Source organism: Plecotus auritus, assembly GCF_963455305.1.
Source record: "Plecotus auritus genome assembly, chromosome: 10".
Lineage (NCBI taxonomy): Eukaryota > Metazoa > Chordata > Mammalia > Chiroptera > Vespertilionidae > Plecotus > Plecotus auritus.
In genome coordinates, this window is record NC_137785.1 from 57,373,304 (window position 1) to 57,392,956 (window position 19,653).

Genomic DNA, 19,653 nt, shown 5'->3' on the forward strand with positions numbered 1-19,653 from the left:
CCCTACTGGAAAACATTTGCACCAATTAGACTGTATGTCCCTGTCTGCTCATCAGTCCCATGTAAGTGAGTACTTTGCGCCTCTCAGATCATATCTGTTCAGGTGCAATACTTTCAAGATGATTCCATCTAGTAATAGGCAGTCATTATTCTTGATGGTCTAATTATCTAAGAATGTTTTTAAACTGTGAGCCATCAATTCCGTGAATAGCCATTAAGGTTACATGGTTGGTAAGTAGCAGAAAGGAGTTTTAAACCCAAGGCTGCTTAACCAAAGTTACTATTTTGTTTCATTATTAATGTTTAATTATACAATATTTTAATAGAGAAAATTAAGACCCATGAAACAAGATTAAATAGATGTAGTATTTGCTTTTTATTTTAAATCTGTCATTTAAATAAACAGGGATAGCCCTAGTTGATTTGGTTCAGTGGATGGAGCATTGGCCTGAGGACTGAAGTGTCCCAGGTTTGATTCCAGTTGAGGGCACATGCCCGGATTGCAGGCTGGATCCCCAGTAGGGGCATGCAAGAGGCAGCCAATAAATGATTCTCATCATTGCTAGTTTCTATCTCTCTCTCCCTCTCCCTTCCTCTCTGAATTCAATAAAAATATTTTAAAATCCTATATAATAAACAGGTAATATGCAAATTGACCCTCATGCCCTCACAAGATGGCTGCCTATGGCGATCAGGCCCGCAGGGGGGTTAGTGAGGGACGACCAAATGACTGAACAAGCAGGCTGCGTGGGGCAACCAGGCCGGCAGGGGGTGGGGGGCAGTAAGAGGCAACCAGGCTGGTGGTGGGGGGGGTACAGTTGGGGGCAGCCAGGCTGGCAGGGAGGGCACTTGGGGGAGATTAGGTTGGCAGGGGGGCAGTGAGGGGTGACTAGGCCGGCGGGCAGTTGGGGGCAACCAGGCCAAGGGGGGCAGTTAGGGGTGACCAGCTGGCAGAGGGTGGCAGCTGGGGGTGACCAGGCCGGCAGTGGGGGGCAGTAAGGGGTGACCAGGCAGGCAGGCGAGCGATTAGGAGCCAGCGGTCCAGGATTGTGAGAGAGATGTCTGACTGCCGGTTTAGGCCTGGGGATCGGGCCTAAACCAGCAGTTGGACATCCCCCAAGGGGTCCTGGATTGGAGAGGGTGCAGGCTGGGCTGAGGTGACCCCCCCCCCCCGGGTGCACGAATTCCATGCACCGGGCCTCTAGTATTCCATTGCGTCCCCTTCCTTCCCCAGATGTTTATGAACTATGTCTCTAAGATGAAGTTAAGACACACACACTGAAAAGATATATAACAAAAGTCAGAATGGTGGTTTGCTCTGGAAAGGAAGAGAAAGGGAGTAGGGATTTCAATGGTTAGCCATTATGTGTGGTTTTTTTAATTAAAAAAAGATTTAAAACAAATATTACATTTGTTAAACCTATGTGGTGGGTTTATGGCTATTTGTTACAATGCTGCTAATTTTTATGTTTTAGCATGGTTAGAAGTAGCAACATATAGGTTTATGTTGATTCAAAGCTTAGTCTAGAAACTGACAGTTTAAATGGCTACATTATTTCAATTCTAATAGTTTTTAAAAAGATACTACATAGTAGATGAATGGCTGTTGAGTGTAATGTTGAAAGGACCTATGTTCATAAAACAAATAGAAGGTTGGCTAATATATATAGTCTCACATATATACATATACCAGTTAAGTTTGGGGGGGAGTCAAAAGTTACACACAGATAGTTTGATTGCATCAGCAACCCCTACCCCCTGATTGTACAAGGGTCAACTGTATATTCACACATTTATACACATACTAATTTAAAATACTTAATCTTATTGAAGATTTATAATTCCGCATAATTAACTGTTATAAAAGGTGGTATTTTAATACATTTAATGTTTTATTAATAGAATTAAGGATATTTTGTATGAATTTTCATTTAAAATAATGATAAAAATAAATTTTTTTCTAAATATATTTTATTGACTTTTTAAAGAGAGGAAGGGAGAGGGATAGAGAGTTAGAAACATTGATGAGAGAGAAACATCGATCAGCTGCCTCCTGCACACCCCCTACTGGGGATGTGCCCGCAACTAAGGTACATGCCCTTGACCGGAATCGAACCTGGGACCCTTGAGTCCGCAGGCCGATGCTCTATACACTGAGCCAAACTGGTTAGGGCTCATTTTTTCATTTAATTAGGGTAGATTTTTTTTCTTTATAGCTCAAATTACTATGTACATTTATGTACATTTAAATGTTTATTACTAAAATAGCTTTCAAATATTTATAATCTTTCTCATTCTTCTTTCACTTCAAGATAAAAGAAATCTTGGGTTTTTTTAATCCTCACCCGAGGATATTTTTCCATTGATTTTTAGAGAGAGTGGAAGAGAGAGGGAAAGACGAGAGAAATATCAATGTGAGAGAAACACATCGACTGGTTGCCCCTGCACACACCCTGACCAGAATCAAACTTGGGACCCTTTGATCCACAGGCCAATGCTCCATTCACTGAGCCAAACCAGCCAGGGTAAAAAAAAAAATCTAAAAGATCCTTAGCAACTCACTTGTCTTTCTCAAATTATGTAAAATCCCTTTAACTTACCCCAGTCTTAGCCAACATTTTCCTGAAGAAAAAATAAATTTAGAAAGCACATTAAAACAAAGGTAAGGTAACAGATTCTAAGAATGACAGAGGGGTGAACTCATAGCTATTTACAGACAGATCACTGCACTTCGAAGGACATCCTGATAATAAGAAAATATGCAAAAAAAATGTATGCCAGGCTTAATTACTAATTTTTTTAAATGACCCTTCCCCAGTGCCAACAGAATGTACTACCCCTCCCTCTCCTAGAACATGCTCCAGGTGCATAGGAATTCTCCACCTGACACAGTCTCACACCCACTTGCAGAGGCTGCCTGGGTCTGTATCTACTCCCTAGATTTGTTCTCTCAAGGAATTCCTTGTTTGGCAAGGAATACATATTGCCCGTATGCGCATGGATAGGCCAGAGAGAGAGTGAGAGAACGGTGGAGCTTGGCTATGTAGGCGGAGGAGTCCACCTGTGTTCAGAGGCCCCTGGAGGTGCCGGATGGAAGTGGGATAGAAATGGAATGTAAATGTGGCCCGCTTCTGCCGCACTCTGGATGTGGGACTCCAGAGAGTCCAGTAATTCTAAATCCAAACCAGTACTTCTGTTTGTCAAGGAAGAAGGATAGAACATATTTAAGAGTTTACTGGCTTTATACACAACATTTAAATATTTTGACATACGGTATGAGAGCTTGCATTTGTACTCTTTTCCTGAGACTCACAAATATTAGGACAAGCCTGCATAAAAATGAGTTAAAAAACAGTTATGTAAGAAAGAGGATAAAAAGGAACTAGGATTAGGGAATCTCTTTTATGCTATGTCACTAAAAAGCTACACAGACTACATAGATATCTGGGCCTCTACAACTGTAAACTATTTAAAACTTGGTTAATGATTAAAGTTCCTTCTAGTCCTAAAAATAAGTTTTTAAAAACCCTTAGAGCAAGAAATCATTATTAAATAACAAGTAGACTTTATAATTTATAAAGCACTTTCAAATTCATTGTTCACTATCACATTTACTAGTCAGAAATGCCAGCAATATAGAAATACACGTTATAGATGAGAAAACTGCAGAGAAGGTACCTTGCCTAAGACTGCTATAATGGTAGATGGCAGGGTCAAGACTTGAACCCAGTTCACCTGACTCTAAATTCAGTGTTTTCTCCACTTTATCAAAGAGACTTACACATGAAAGCCCACTTTCAAAAGGTTAACTGTCCAACACTGGAACTGAGAAACAAATGACTGATGCGAAAAACAAAGATGAAAACGACCTAATTCCTCTCTTTCACAAACAGCTCATTTGTCTGATGACAAAAACTCATGCATTCAACTTCTGAGTCACTATGGCTCAATTCAGTAAGCGATACAACCACATGAGTAACATGAAGAAAGTGCTGAAAGCATATGATATAATGTAACAAACTTGATAGCGTTTTTTAAAATAAAATACAGTTTAACACTTTGGAAATCAGATTACCTGATTAAAAAAAACAGTGATGATTCCTGAAATACTTCAATATCTAAGCTGATTATGATTTAACTTGAAATTATAAAATTATTTTATATTATATAAATAATTATTTAAACAATTAAGTAAAAATACTAAATTATGTATTACAAAATCATAACTTCTTTATCTTTTCTCAATACCAACTTTCTCAAATCTGTGCTCAAGTCTTAGGTCTGTGACTTATAAGCTATTGTACCTTGAATCTGGTTTCTTTATTTATAAATTAAGATATCACCAGTAACATCATAAGATTATTGTGAGGGTAAGATGTGTTGACATATAAAAAGTACCTAGCACAATGCCCGGGATAGGGCTGGGGCTTACCAAACAATTGTTGAATAAATGAAAATTTTGTGTGAGTTCCCCCCCCCCCAAAACTGTTGAGTTTATTTAAATCACTTAAGTATACATTATTGAGAAATCTGAAATAAGGTCCAAATAGCCCAACTCTAATCATTTCACTCTAGACCACTGGGTAATTCCTAGCATGAGAAGCAGAGAGAAGAGACTAAGCAGAAATGATTTTTCTGCTGAAAGGTAAGATACTCAAACATGTTTTTTTTATAATGTGAAGTCATAAAATCATAAAACAGTCCATTGTTAATTCTTTAAACGTTTTCTAATTGGTCTCATGGCATATAGGCAGAATAATGGCCCCCAAAGATATCAACTGCCTAATCCCCCAAATCCGTGAATGTTACATTACATGGCAAAGGGGAATTCAGATTGCAGATAGAATTAAGGTTGTTAATCAACTGACCTTAAAATGGAGGGAGCTTATCCTAGATTATCTCAAGGGTAGGTGGAAGAAAAAGGCGGAAGAGAGTCATGTAATGAGAGGACAACTCTATCAGCCATTGCTGGAGTTGAAGACAGAAGGGAGCCACAAGCACAGAGTGTGGGCAGCGTCCATAAACTGGCAAAAGCAAGAAAATGAATTCTCTCCTAGACGTCTAGAAAGGAATGCAGCCCTGCCAATGCCTTGATGTGAGATCCATTTCAGAATTCTGACTTTCAGGACTGTAAGATAAGTTTATGTTCTTTAAAGACACCAAATTTGTGATAACTAGAGGCCCGGTGCACAAAAATTCGTGGACTTGCGGGGGGGGGGGGGTTGTCCCTCAGCCTGCCCCCTCTCACAGTCTGGGAGCCCTCAGGGGATGTCCTACTGATGGCAGTCTGGCCTCCCTCTGTGGAAGACAACCAGGCCGATCAGGGGAAGGCACCACCCCCATCACCCCGCTGCTGCTGCCACTGCTGGCCACCATGGCTGCCAGCCCTCTTTGGCCCTCGCAGCTGCTGCGGCTTTGTCTGGAAGGACTTCAGGAAGACATCAGTCTATCTGGTCTAATTAGCATATTACCCTTTTATTCGTATAGATTTGTTACAACAGTAATAAGTAACTGATACCTGTCTATAGATCATGTCCAGCTTCAATATTCACATACTCTAAGGCAACCGAGGGTGATGTGGGCTCCAGAGTCCTAACGCTTACATCTGAATCCTTGGTGTGCCATTTACCAGGTGTCTGACCCTGAGCAAGCATTTAATCATCCTATCCTTCAAGCCCTTATCTGTAAAAACATTAGATGATAATATCTACCTCAGACTTGTTCTGAAGATTAAATGAGGAAATATATGTAAAGCCATAAACATGAGTATAGCTCAGGGTGGGCAAACTTTTTGACTCGAGGGCTACAATGGGTTCTTAAACTGGACCGGAGGGCTGGAACAAAAGCATGGATGGAGTGTTTGTGTGAACTAATATAAATTCAAAGTAAAGGAGCGGAGGGGAGAGCAAGAGAACCCTCCGCTCTTTTGGCTCCGCGGGCCGGATAGAACAGCCGAACGGGCCGGATCCGGCCCGCGGGCCGTAGTTTGCCCACGGCTGGTATAGCTGCTGAATATTCATGGGTTATTTGTACTTATCTATATATATAAAAGCCTAAGCAACTGGCCAACCCGTCCACTGGCTGACTGGCCAACTGGCCAGTAGCTATGATGTACAATAACCACCAGGGGGCAGACGCTCAACACAGGAGCTACCCAGCTGCAGTCACTTGACAGCAGCAGTTCTCAGATGACGCACCCAGAACCAGAGAGGAGGGAGCCCGATTTCAGGGTGCATAATCTGATAACCACCTTCTCGCAATCCGGAACCCCTCAAGGGATGCTGGAGAGCTGGTTTCAGCCTGATCCCCGCAGGCCAGGCCGAGGGACCCCACCAGAGCATGAATCCGTGCACCGGGCCTCTAGTTATTCATAATTATACAAATTTTCAAAGGAAAGTCTATACATTTACCTTGATTTTCTAAGAATCTGTCTAATTATAGAAGCATACTTTATCTGGAAAGATATTCATCACAGTACCCACCTCCAAAATAAGCGAGTTAAACAAATTATGGTATTCTGCATTATAAAGTACTAGAGGCCAGGTGCACGGATTTGTGCACTGGTGGGGTCCCTCATCCTGGCCTGCCCCCTCTCGCAATCCAGGATCCCTCAGGGGATGTCAGACTGCCAGTTTCAGTCCGATCCTCGCAGGCCAGGCCGAGGGACCCCACTGGTGCACGAATCCGTGCACCGGGCCTCTAGTATGCATATAAGATCTTTGGTTAATCTCTTCATGCCCTCCTACCTCCCCGCTTCCTTCTGAGACACATCAGTCTGTTCAATGTTTCCATGCCTGCACATTGAGTGTCTGCCTCCTAGTGGTCAGTGCGCATCATAGCTACCAGTTGAACGGTTGCAAAAGCTTACATATATATAGATTATACAATCATTCATATGGTGTTATAAGTCTTCTAATTAAGGCCAAGATAGATTAACAGAAACTGGATTTACTTTCAGTCTTGAAACAAATGAAAATCAAACAAAACATATAAAAAAATAGTTTTTAGACACTGCACATCAGGCAACCCATGACAGTGATCCCTAAGAGAATGGAGACAAATGAGCAGGGCTGACAAGGGGTGTGTTTCTCAGCTGCAGAACAGGGAGAGCAGAACCCCAGGTGAAATCTCACAGCACCCCTGAGTTGAAGAGACAGTGCTTGAAGTCCAGGGAAGCCAAGGAGGCTAGTTTCTGGGGGAAGGTCTGGAGGGGAAAGAGCTTCCAGGGAAGACCTCCAGAGATCTTCAGAAGGTCCCCTCTGGAGGCTTCAGAGAAGTAACGGATCAGCACGACCAGTTGCAAAGAAACTACCCAAGGCCCAGGAAAAAGCCGCCTGAAAGGAGCTGAGATCTCACTAGGGCCAGGAACAAACAGTTCATCTTCCATCAGCCACAGAGAACGACCTTCTACTTCACAAGGCACTGGATAGAAACATGGCTATGGTGTCAGCAGTAGGAGGAAATTAGCTCTAGACTATACACTGCTCTAGTCCAGCCTAACAAAGTTTCAAAAACAGATCTTATCAAGATACAAGAAACTGAGTTCCAAAACAAAACTCAAGAATATTTCTGGAATGTAAAACATTGCATCACTCAACAAGGAAAAACTCACAATGTGTACCATCCATTCAAAAATTTTCTAGCATGCAAAAAAAGCAGGAATATACCAACCTACATTGTGGATAGGAGGGGGTAGGAATCAATCAATAGAATCAGACTCAGAAGTGACACAGAGAATAGACTTAGTTTATAGTTAATTTAAGTAGCTCAAAAGAAAAGGCCCTGCTTTCTTGGCTCTGCCATTTACAAAAGCAATTGGACCTTAGTGTATATTATGTATATTGTATGTACACTAGATGCCCGGTGCACGAAATTCGTGCACGGGGGTGTGTGTCCCTCAGCCCAGCCTGCACCCTCTCCAATCTGGGACTCCTCGAGGGATGTCCGACTGCCCGTTTAGGCCCGATCCTACCGGGACAGGCAGTCGGACATCCCTCTCACAATCCAGGACTGCTGGCTCCTAACTGCTCGCCTGCCTGCCTTCCTGATTGCCCCTAACTGCTTCTGCCTGCCAGCCTGATCACCCCTAACCACTCCCCTGCTAGCCTGATTGATGCCTAACTGCTCCCCTGCCAGCCTGTTTGCCCCTAACTGCCCTCCCCTGCTGGCCTGATCACCCACAACTGCCCTCCCTTGCAGGCCTGGTCCGTCCCAACTGCCCTCCCCTGCTGGCCACCTTGTGGCGGCCATCTTGTATCCACATGGGGGCAGGATCTTTGACCACATGGGGGCAGCCATCTTGTGTGTTGGAGTGATGGTCAATTTGCATATTACTCTTTTATTAGATAGAATAGAGGCCTGGTGCACCGGTGGGGGCCAGCTGGTTTGCCCTGAAGGGTGTCCCGGATCAGGGTGGGGGTTCCCTTGGGGCATGGGGCGGCCTGGGCGAGGGGGTCTGTGGTGTTTTGCAGGCTGGCCACGCCCCCCCGGCGACCTCAGCAGAGGCCCTGGTATCTGGGATTTACTTATCTTCTATAATTGCAACTTTGTAGCCTTGAGTGGAGGCCTGGGCCTGCCGGGTGTGCGGAAAGCTTGGCTTCCTCCATTGCCGGGGAAACCCAAGCCTCCTGCTTGCTCTGTGGCTGTAGCCATCTTGGTTGGGTTAATTTGCATACTTGCTCCTGATTGGCTGGTGGGCGTGGCTTGTGGTTGTGGCAGCGTGGTTAATTTGCATATTGCTCTTTTATTAGCTAGGATGATATAATATGTATCTGAATAATCAAATAATTACAGGCTGCCAAAACATTATGAAACAAAAAGCTAATCTAGAAACTTAGAAGAAAACTTACTTTTAAATAGATGGGTCAAATCACTCATTCCAAAACACTAAGCTAGAGGGCTAAGTGAAAGTGCTAGAAACCAACAAATGAAACTGAATCAGAAATGCACAGAGAACAGCTCTGAAATTCTAATATAGATCAATGGGGAAATAGAAAAATTTTCAATTTGAGTTCTTCAAAGGCTAAGGATCATCTTACTCATTTTCGAACCTAGTACACCTGGCAGGCATCTAGTAAATACTGAACAAATAAAAACAGTAAAAATGCAACATTTCCAAAACACAGATTTATAAAAAAATTCAATCCTTCACAACTATACACTCCTTGCATAATTTGTAATACCTTGCATAATAAATGTGCAAGGTATTACTTGCACAGTTGACTATAGCAAATTACCAGATTTTATTAAACTGAAAAGTACAGTCCAAGCCTCCTACTAACTGTGCTTACTACATTTGTCCATATGTTACCCACACCATCTTGTATTAAAATAATTCCTTAATTTAAAATCATTTCAGTCCTATTACCCAACGAAACCTGATCACCCATATAAGTATTCCAAAGAAATTTTATGTTCATGTTATCATTATAGGAATAAAGTTTAATGGCTCAGTAGCCCCTAACACATTATTTTCAATTTCAGACATTATAATAAGTAAATGACTATGTAGTACTACGGGGTCTGGGAGTACACCTCACCAATAAAGTTAAATACAACAAAATTTGTATTTAAAGAACCACTGTGAAGTTTGACTTGAATCTCATGCTCTTCACATACTGTACTAATCCACTAATTTCTCACCAACCGATGCCTCTTCCTCGCCCTTGGAACTTACTTCCTGTTCACCTCTCATCCTTACGTATGCATGTTATAGGCTAATAGCCTTAAAGCTATTGTTAACAACTAGTTTCTATAACTCTGATTCCTGGCAGGAAATGCAGAGCTCAACTCTTCTACAAAACAGTAGTACAGAGTTTCATAAGATCATTAGAACTAGTTAATATTCCACAAATTTCCAAATAGCATAAACTATATGATCCCAACTTTGTTTCTTAAAAATGAAAAAAATAGGTAGGTACAGGGGAGAAGAGAGACAGACAACAAATCTCATTGGAAAAGTACACACCAAAATGTCAAGAGCGGTATCTTTTGGTAGTGATATTACAAGTAACTTATTTTTCATCTGTTTTTTTTCTATGTGGTCCAATTTTTTTATAATAAACATATTAAATTTCTTAATCAGAAAAAAAATAACCCCAATATTTTAAAATGTGCTTCAAGGTAGTATTTTAAAGTAAAATTCAGAGAACAAAAGTCAACAAGAAATTATAAATAATTATGTATATCCCAAAATTCTATTTCCTGTTTTGATTGCTATTTCAGCTATCCCACACAATACTTTTCACTGCTACAGAACTTGTACATTAATTTTAACTTACAAACATTGAGATCAGTGATCCATGTAATTTCCATTTGCCAAACAAGATAAAAATGAAAATATTTTTGCGTTACAAAATAGCAGAAAGTATTTTAATAAGAGAACAATGAAAAGTTTATAGTATTAGTCTCTCAAAATTCCTTTGCTCTAAAAAGAGATAAAAATAAGTTAATATTTTCTCTATTATGTTTTCTAAGTACTTACATTTAGATATACTTTTAGCATCTCACCTTTTTTTCTTTTCTCTTTATAAAGTGATAAAATTCTAGAGTCAATTGTATAAGAAATGTTCTCAGCAATATTCATTGTTATGATTGAATTCAGGGTACTCTAAGACATTTGAAATTATATCCACAACTTCCCCACCTCAGCAGGGGAATAAGAAAAATCAAGATTTAGGAATATTCTTTTTTTTTTTAATATATATTTTTATTGATTTTTTACAGAGAGGAAGGGAGAAGGATAGAGAGTTAGAAACATCGATAAGAGAGAAACATCGATCAGCTGCCTCCTGCACACCTCCTTCTGGGGATGTGCCCGCAACCAAGGTACATGCCCTTGACCGGAATCGAACCTGGGACCTTTCAGTCCACAGGCCGACGCTCTAGCCACTGAGCCAAACCGGTTAGGGCAGGAATATTCCTTGCATATCCAAAATTTCTCTTAAGTTTTTTAGAATTTTAAATAGAGTGCTTCCCATGAATTTTCAAACAGACTAAAGAATATACGACAGGGCAAAAGTAAGTTTACAGTTGTGAGTACACGAAACACTTTATTCTTGTATTATTATTTATTAATTTTTGTACTATTTTCCATACAAACTGTAAACCTACTTTTGCCACACCCTGTATATTATTTTGGCTATAACAAATATAATCTCGTTTTTAAATTAAAAAACAAAATTTGTTGTTAATTCTCACCCAAGGATATTTTTTCCATTGATTTTCAGAGGATAGAAGGGAGGGAGGAGTAGAGAGATATAGATATATAGATGTAGATATAGATTAGATATAGAGATAGAGATAGAGATAGAAATATCGATGTGAGAGAAACACATGGATTGACTGCCTCCCACATGTGCCCTGAACAGGGCTGGAGATCAAACTGGCAAAACAGGTACATGCTCTTGACCAGAAATCGAACCTGAGACCCTTCAGTGCAGAGGCCAACACTCCAACCACTGAGCAAAACCAGCCAGGGCTCTTTAATTTTGATAACCAAAAATTCTGCCACTCTATTATTTTTTAATCTTTTAACTTCTATAAATATTTAATAAAGTTAATTTAGTCTGAAATGAAATTACTGTAAATAAGAGAATTTTTTTAAACCTAAAAAAAAAAGCTTTTTTTCCCCATAGAAACTGGGGAAACACCACAATAAAAAAGAACTTATAATATAACGTTTGGGCTATTAGTAACCATTACCATTCAGAACATGTCAAATATTACATAGAAAAAAAATTACATGCTCTGCCAAAATTTGTCACACACTACACATATTAAAGCATTTTAATTTCACATATTTAGGATACGTGACCTATAATTCAGTACACATTAAACCTATATGCAATCCATAATCATCATGATAATCCCCTACCTTCTCTACCAATCTACCTCTGCTCTTCACTCCCACAATCAGCAACTCGCAAATATCACTCTAAAAAAATATTTTTAATTGATTTTTAAAGAGAGAGAAAGACATACATTGATTGGCTGCCTCCAGCTAAGGACCAAACCACAACTGGATATATGCCCTGATCAGGGAGAGAACCCGCCACCTTTTGGTCCACGGGACAGCACTCCAACCAACTGAAGGACACCGGCCAGGGCCCAAATATCACTCTTAATACAAACAACAGGAAACTTGAGAACAGACTTTCAAGTAAGTAAAAAAAATATTCCAAACTAACTGCCCTTTATCAATATTTGAACACGTAATAAACAAACTTTGAAACAAAAAGGTGAGACTTATGAATTAGGGGCTACTTCAGTTATTTATAATTATCCTCCATTTATTCCACTCTATTTAAGGGAGTCTTTACTTCTTTGTAAAGCCAGAACATGTTTAGAAAAAAATGAATTAAAGAAAATTTAAATGATGACGAGGTTTAATAATAATAAAATTAAGAAGTTTATAAATTCCAGGCTTCTTAACGTTAATTATATGCTATACACATTGATTAGTCAAACTAGTCAGAAACCTACATACACAGTGAATACATGACACTAGATTCAAATCAACGGAGGTTTTTCCCGAGGTCCAACGAAGATGCCTGATCCTCTTCCAGTAGAGGGAGCAAAATCATAATATTCTACTCAGGCCACAGAAAGAAGGGGAGGGGAAGGTTTACAAGTACCTTTTACGTATCTTAAAATCTACCTAGACATTTTTAAAAATGTAATAAAAATACCATTTGAAACAGAACTAAAATCAACCCAAAGGAAAAGATAAAGGTTTTATCTTCTTCAAACACTTCAAGGCTTTGAAATGAGAAAATGTCCCTAGATATTTAATTTCAAGAACTATGGCATATTTCATTGTTCACCGAATCTCACAGGTAATCAAGGTATTGAAATACTAAGAATCCTTATTTTTAAAAGATTACAGAAAATGATAAAATATTACATTAAATACATCTTCACAGTATATAAATATATTCACGACAAGAACTATAGGAAACAAAGAAAAGTGTATTTCACTACCCTAAAACAATCTATTCTTTCCAATATTTTTTCACATTCATATTTTCATACTGTGATAAAAACATTTTATTAAGCACTTACTACATACTAGGCATGGTTCTAAGCACTGGTACATGTTGTATCTCTTATAGTCCTTACCAAAGCCCTATTAGATCCTATTCTTATTCCTCATTTAAAGTTGAAGCAAGTGAAACACATAGAAATTATGTAAATGGCTAAAAGTCACAAGCTACTAAGCAACAGGAGCCAAGATTCTAACCCAAGTAGTCTGGTACCAGAGCCTATACTTTTTTTTTTTTAAATATATTTTTATTGATTTCAGAGAGGGAGAGCGAGAGAGAGAGAGAGAGAAACATCAATGATGAGAGAGAATCATTGATCAGCTGCCTCCTGCATACCCACTGGGGATCGAGCCTGCAACCTGGGCATGTGCCCTTGACCGGAATCGAACCCGAGACCCTTCAGTCCACAGGCCGATGCTCTATCCACTGAGCCAAACCAGGTAGGGCCAGAGCCTACAATCTTAACCACTTCACAGTGATTGTAATTTTGAATTATGCTTTTCCCCTGCTATTAACATATTCTTAGTGTCAGTCTTCAAAGTCTTTTTAATGCCTAATTAAAATCTAATATGGAGATGATAAAACATTATGCTGCTATCAGTTGTCCCTTACAAATATAGTAAGATAAATATCTTTGTGTACGTATTACTTTTCTATGTTTGGATTATTGTAATAAAGTATTTTGATACTCAATTATACCATCCAATTTCTTTCCAAAATATTTGTATTAATTAACAACTATAAGTTCACCGTAAGTTCCAATTACATAAGTTCCAATTTCACCATAAATTTGCCAACATTCAGCATTAACATTAAAAATATTTTTCTGGCCCTAACCGGTTTGGCTCAGTGGATAGAGCATCGGACTGCGGACTGAAGGGTCCCAGGTTCGATTCCGGTCAAGGGCATGTACCTTGGTTGCCGGCACATCCCCAGTAGGGGCGTGCAGGAGGCAGCTGATCTATGTTTCTCTCTCATTGATGTTTCTAACTTTCTATCCCTCTCCCTTCTTCTCTGTAAAAAATCAATAAAATATATTTAAAAAAATATTTTTCTAATAGGTGAAAACAAAACCACGCTGCAAACTAAATTATTAAAGGTGCATATTATTCTGAATGTTGTTTGCTAATTCAATTTCTTCTTTTGTGAATTTCAACTTACATGCTTTATCTAGTTATCAACTTAAAAGTCTGCTTATGGCCCAGCTAGTGTGGCTCAATAGTTAAGCACTGACCCGTGAACCAAGAGTTTACCAGTTTGATTCCCTGTCAGGGCACATGCCTGGATTGCAGGCTCAATCCCCAGTGGGGGGTGTGCAGGAGGCAGATGATCGATGTCTCTCTCTCATTGATGTTTCTTATCTCTCTGTCCTTTCCTCTCTCTCTCAAATCAATAAAAACATATTAAACTTTGCTTATCAATTTATATGAACTTTTTGTAAGAATATTAACCCTATGTCCATCATATGCAATAAAATGTTCCCAATCTATTGTTTTCCTTTTTAATGGTTATTAAGTTTTTATTTTTTTATAATAAATATTTTAAAGGCAACCATAGTTGAAAGTTACAAAAGAGGTCTTAAAACCTTAAAATTTTCACCCTGACAGGTTTGGCTCAGTGGATAGAGCGTCGGCCTGCGGACTGAAGGGCCCGGCGTTCGATTCAGGTCAAGGGCATGTACCTTGGTTGCGGGCACATCCCCAGTAGTGGGTGTGCAGGAGGCAGCTGATGGATGTTTCTCTCTCATTGATGTTTCTAACTCTCTATCCCCCTCCCTTCCTCTCTGTAAAAAATCAATACAATATATTTTTTTAAAAAACCTTATAATTTTCTAAATATAGGAGTTCATTGCTTTGAGCATATCAGTGAAATTACTTTCAAATGTAACTCTGTTAAAGCAATAGAAAACTGTCAAAATCTGCATATTCATTTAATAGGACCACTGAGTTTAACCAATTTTGATTATGTCTCATATAAAATTAACATAGTGAGTAAAGCCCAACCTTCCCCAAATTACCAAAATAAAAGTTTCATACCTGCCGCTGTAAACATAGGCGATTTCTGTCATGTAAATGCTGATGATTAGAAAGTGATGAATGCCAGCTCCGAGCCTGAGAATGAAACTGAGTTTGAGCCATATCAGAAGGCCGTGTTACCAGATGTGAAGTAAAGTGCCGATCAAGGTCATGATCTAAAACGTGACTTGAATTATCTTGCCCAAATGCTGTCTCATCAAACTGGGGAAGGAGACCCTCCTGAAGGAGGTCTTCTGGATCAAGTCCTGTGAATGGCTCAGTTTGAGACTCCACTTGATGAAGTAAATTCTCTTCTAAAGATGAAAAGCCATTAGTTTCTACATGATCATTAAAATGGCCCATTTGCGTTCCTGAGTCAACAGGATCCTGGAAGTTCACGTGCACAGGAGATAATTTTGAATTGCTGTAATTACCCTGAGGATGTGATGAATGCAACATTTGGAAATTACTTGAATTCAGTGATGTATTGGGATTGAGCATATGCTGAGCAGATTCTTGCTTGATTCCCCTATGAGGTGAAAAGGAATTACTTCCAGAAAAATCAGATAGAGTCTGATTTGTATGATTGGGTGCAAGAACTGCAGAGGACTGGAGAAGACTATTTGGTGATACGTGATTACTAGAAAAGGAATAATGTGAAGAAAATTGCTGTGAGTTACTGACAGAACAAGAAGTCATATTTGGAGAAGGTCCATTAAAATTTCCTTCTTGCCGGTTGCTACACTTGAGAAAGTGTACTGAAGGGTTTGATGTTTGAGAAAACTGTTGCATCAAAAGAGACTGTTGTGAAGTAGATGCATTGGTAATCTGTGGTGGGTGGTTGACACTGACTCTGTGTGGACCAGAAACATTAACATCCATAAAATTTTTAGACTGGCTGAGAGAATTTTGCCCTGGGTTAAGATTATTCCTGTTTTGTTGCGAGCGCAGTGAAGTGCACTGTGTGTGCTGCTCATTGGCCTGAAATAAGGCAAAGTCATGGTGTGCCACAAAGCTTTTGTTTTGATGCATAGAGTGAGAATGTCCTTGTTGGTGAAAAGGAGACCCATTCTGATTTGAAATGCTAGTAGCTGTCTGATGGCCCCACATTGGACTGCCATCTGCTACATCTGGAAATAAACCATTGGGTTGGTTTTGGGGGTGGATCGGAGAACAATTAAACTGAGAGTGTGGAGATAACACATGTTCAGCTGGGCTACCAAAAGACTGATTAACCTGATGAAATTTCATTGAATCAAACTGACTTAACTGTTCATAATCAGTCATCTTTTGATGTGTTGGAGTACCTTGAACATGGTTCAATGAGTCTATGTGCAAAGGTTCAAATTCTGCACCCAAGTTCAATTCATCAACTAGTGAAACAGGTCCTGGTTGTACAAATGCATCATCTGACAAACCTTCTAAGGTCTCACTAAAAAGATTGGCATCATCAAAAAAGTCCATCATTGGATCTGTCATCTTGAAAAATTCAGTAACAATCTGGGTTGTTTGTTCCAAATGAAGTATATTCCACTTCTCTGTAGTAGATATTATTGGATCATTTCCAAAGGTCATCGACTAATCCGAAACGGGTCAATGTTCATTACTGCTCTAGGTAATGACATGTCATGAAGTGTCAGAATCCTAGAAAAATAAGAACAAAAGCAATTAAAGTTTAATAATGAGTACTCATTAAAGTTCTATAAAGTTTATATATGATTTAAAAACATAAAATCTCAGTACAGTATTGACTGGTAGAATACTTTATTGCAAATAGCTCATTAATATTCCATACAAGAAAAAAAATGCTGGTGAAGGAGACATGACAATATGCACTTAAAAGTAAAAATTCATACTACTTCATTTTGAAGTTCATATAAGAGAATGTAAACTTGAGAACGGTATGTCAGACTCTCTCCCACACCATGAAATGGCCATCATTCCCTAAATAAATATACATGTATTATACTTTAAAGTTATGTCTTTTTAAGAAAGCTGACATGAGATCCTCAAATTGATGTTTCTCTCGCTCAATTTTTAAAATGTTATAATGTAAAACAAAACCTCTTGATCCTTAATACTCTGTTATGATTCGAAAGCAGTCTTTTAAACAATATTTCATTTTTATTAGTCTAAGAATGCCCTCACTAAACTGTATACTTTAAAATGTAAATAGTAAATTTTATGTTATATATATTTCACACACACACACACACACACACAAATAACTCAGTGATACAATTTAAAGTTGAATTGCATTATCTCTCAGTCAAAGAATCCTGCTTTCATTGATAATTCATTCTACAGGGTCCTTACAAGCACAGCAGTTAAAAGTGTAGGCTCTGCAAATATTCTGGTTAGGTTGGAACGCTGGCTTTATCACTGACTCACCATGTAATCTTACACAAATCACGTAATCATTTTGAAACTCAGTTTTTTCACCTGTGAAATGGCGATTATAATAGTACTGACCTTATAGGACTATTGTAAATAATATCAAGCACTGTGTAAACACTGTTTTCAAACTGTGCTTCTGGGATTGCTGGGAAGGAAGAGAGGGCTTTAGACCTCCCCTATCCCCATTTCCTCCCCAATAAAAAAGATTCCAACCATGAATATTCTTATTTTACAATCTGAGCTTTCAAACAGGATTTTCATTTTAAAAAATATGTATTTTATTGATTTTTTACAGAGAGGAAGGGAGAAGGATAGAGAGTCAGAAACATCGATGGGAGAGAAACATCAATCAGCTGCCTCCTGCACACCTCCCACTGGGGATGTGCCTGTAACCAAGGTACATGCCCTTGACCAGAATCTGACAAACCTTCTAAGGTCTCACTAAAAAGATTGGCATCATCAAAAAAGTCCATCATTGGTCCGCAGGCCAACACTCTATCCACTGAGCCAAACCAGTCAGGGCTCAAACAGGATTTTTAAAAAGCAAAGGATTCCTTGACTAAAAAAATCACCCTATGCAGATAACCATTTACTAAATTCAATTACGTACATATTGTTGGCATTCACACTTAATTTAGTTTTACTTTGGATCTAACAAAAAGGAAAACACAATGTCATCTCTATTCTTGGTAAAAAAAATGTTTGAGGTCAATTAATTTGGGGCTGATACTGAAAATAGATATCAAGTTTCCTAGTTGCTGAGTCAGGTCAAGTTGTTTAATTGAAATAGTCCTGAACATCATTTATACACATCACAAAATGAAGTATAAATATATATCCGAAAGCAAACTAAATTACAATTGATATGGAAAACAGGAAATTGACTTAAACGCAGAATTTTCCGAAGTTTGAAATACACGAAAACTGAGACTCAGCTTGATGATCCCCATCTAACTTGCAGGGTTTAGAAATACATTCATGGTTCCTAAACTGTAGCTAGATGCTAATAAATGTCGCTTTCCCTCTGACCTCTTTCCTGACATCCCAAGAGCCTAGTTACTTGTTCAAACCCTCCCATCACGGAGCTTCTCAGACCTCCTCAGGTTCTTTTGCTAATAATCTCCAATGTTGTCCCTTCACCTCCTTCAATACCCTCAGGACCCCTTTCACTCACTCAGCACACCATGATGTATTCACATCACCATGTCATTTTACCTCCAAGGCTTCAGTCCAATTCAATGAACATTTCCTGAATATTTGTAGTATTTATTGTATCACTGGCACCTTAATACAAGGCTAGTGTTAACCTTTAACTTCAATGTGGTCCTTGCTTTTGTTTAGAAATGGTTATATTCATTTCCCCATGTTTCTGAGCTCTTTGCAGTTACAGGCAGTCCTCGGGTTACGTCGGACTCGCTGTGCATCATTTCATAGTTATGTCCATCGCCATCTCCCATTTATTAAAAAAGTTCCGTCATTTCAATGTATGTACATATGTGCTTTGTGTTTTTTATTATTTACCACAAGGTCAGGAGTTACCTTTCTTCTAAATTTTTTTTACTGTTTCACTTCATTACTGCTGTGTATGTGCTCCATGTGAGTGACGTAGGTGCTTACGTAGGCGGGTTCTGACTTATGGTGAAAATCGCGTTATGTCGCGGCGTAGGAACGGCTCTCCGACGTAACCCGAGGACCTACTATATTTTGTTTTTTTCTCCCAAAGCCTTCAAGCCTAATTTCTCCATTCTCACCCAAGCACCATTTTGCCTCACTGTCTTCTGATGTTTTCCAGTTGAAATTCACCAATCACCTTTCCAGAACCATGTATCTGTCTTCGTTCTTTGTATCTATCCCTTTTCTTCTAGCTATTCTCAGAAGATGAAGCACGATTCTTCTCCAAAGACAACTCTTTCACCTCCTAATAGCATCCCATTGAGACTTTGAACGGATTGATACTCACATATTCCATCTCTCTCAAGGATAACCATCCTCTTGCATTTGCCTGATTCCCTTCTAACTTTAGGCATCAGCAGACCTCCCCTACCTTAACAAAAATGTACAAACAAAATCATTTTATTTCTACTCTTCCAATCAATGACAAATACTGAAAATAAGTGATCCTCTGCCTCTTTTCCAAATATCCATTTGCCTGTTTGTTAACCTCTTGCACTTTAGTTTCTGACCCCATAAAATCACTGC

General features: G+C 39.1%; 1 protein-coding gene across 2 annotated transcripts in view; it reads right to left on the minus strand.

Annotated features, from left to right (window-relative positions):
* Positions 1-19,653, minus strand: part of CHD9 (chromodomain helicase DNA binding protein 9) — a 170,759-nt gene that overhangs the window by 88,904 nt on the left and 62,202 nt on the right. For both annotated transcript variants that reach the window (XM_080643922.1, XM_080643918.1), the window contains exon 2: positions 15,079-16,701. Coding sequence is in view for 1 of the 2 variants with exons in the window: in XM_080643918.1 (XP_080500044.1) it covers positions 15,079-16,632 (1,554 nt within the window). In the remaining variant the exon portion in view is untranslated. The remainder of the gene's footprint in view (positions 1-15,078; positions 16,702-19,653) is intronic.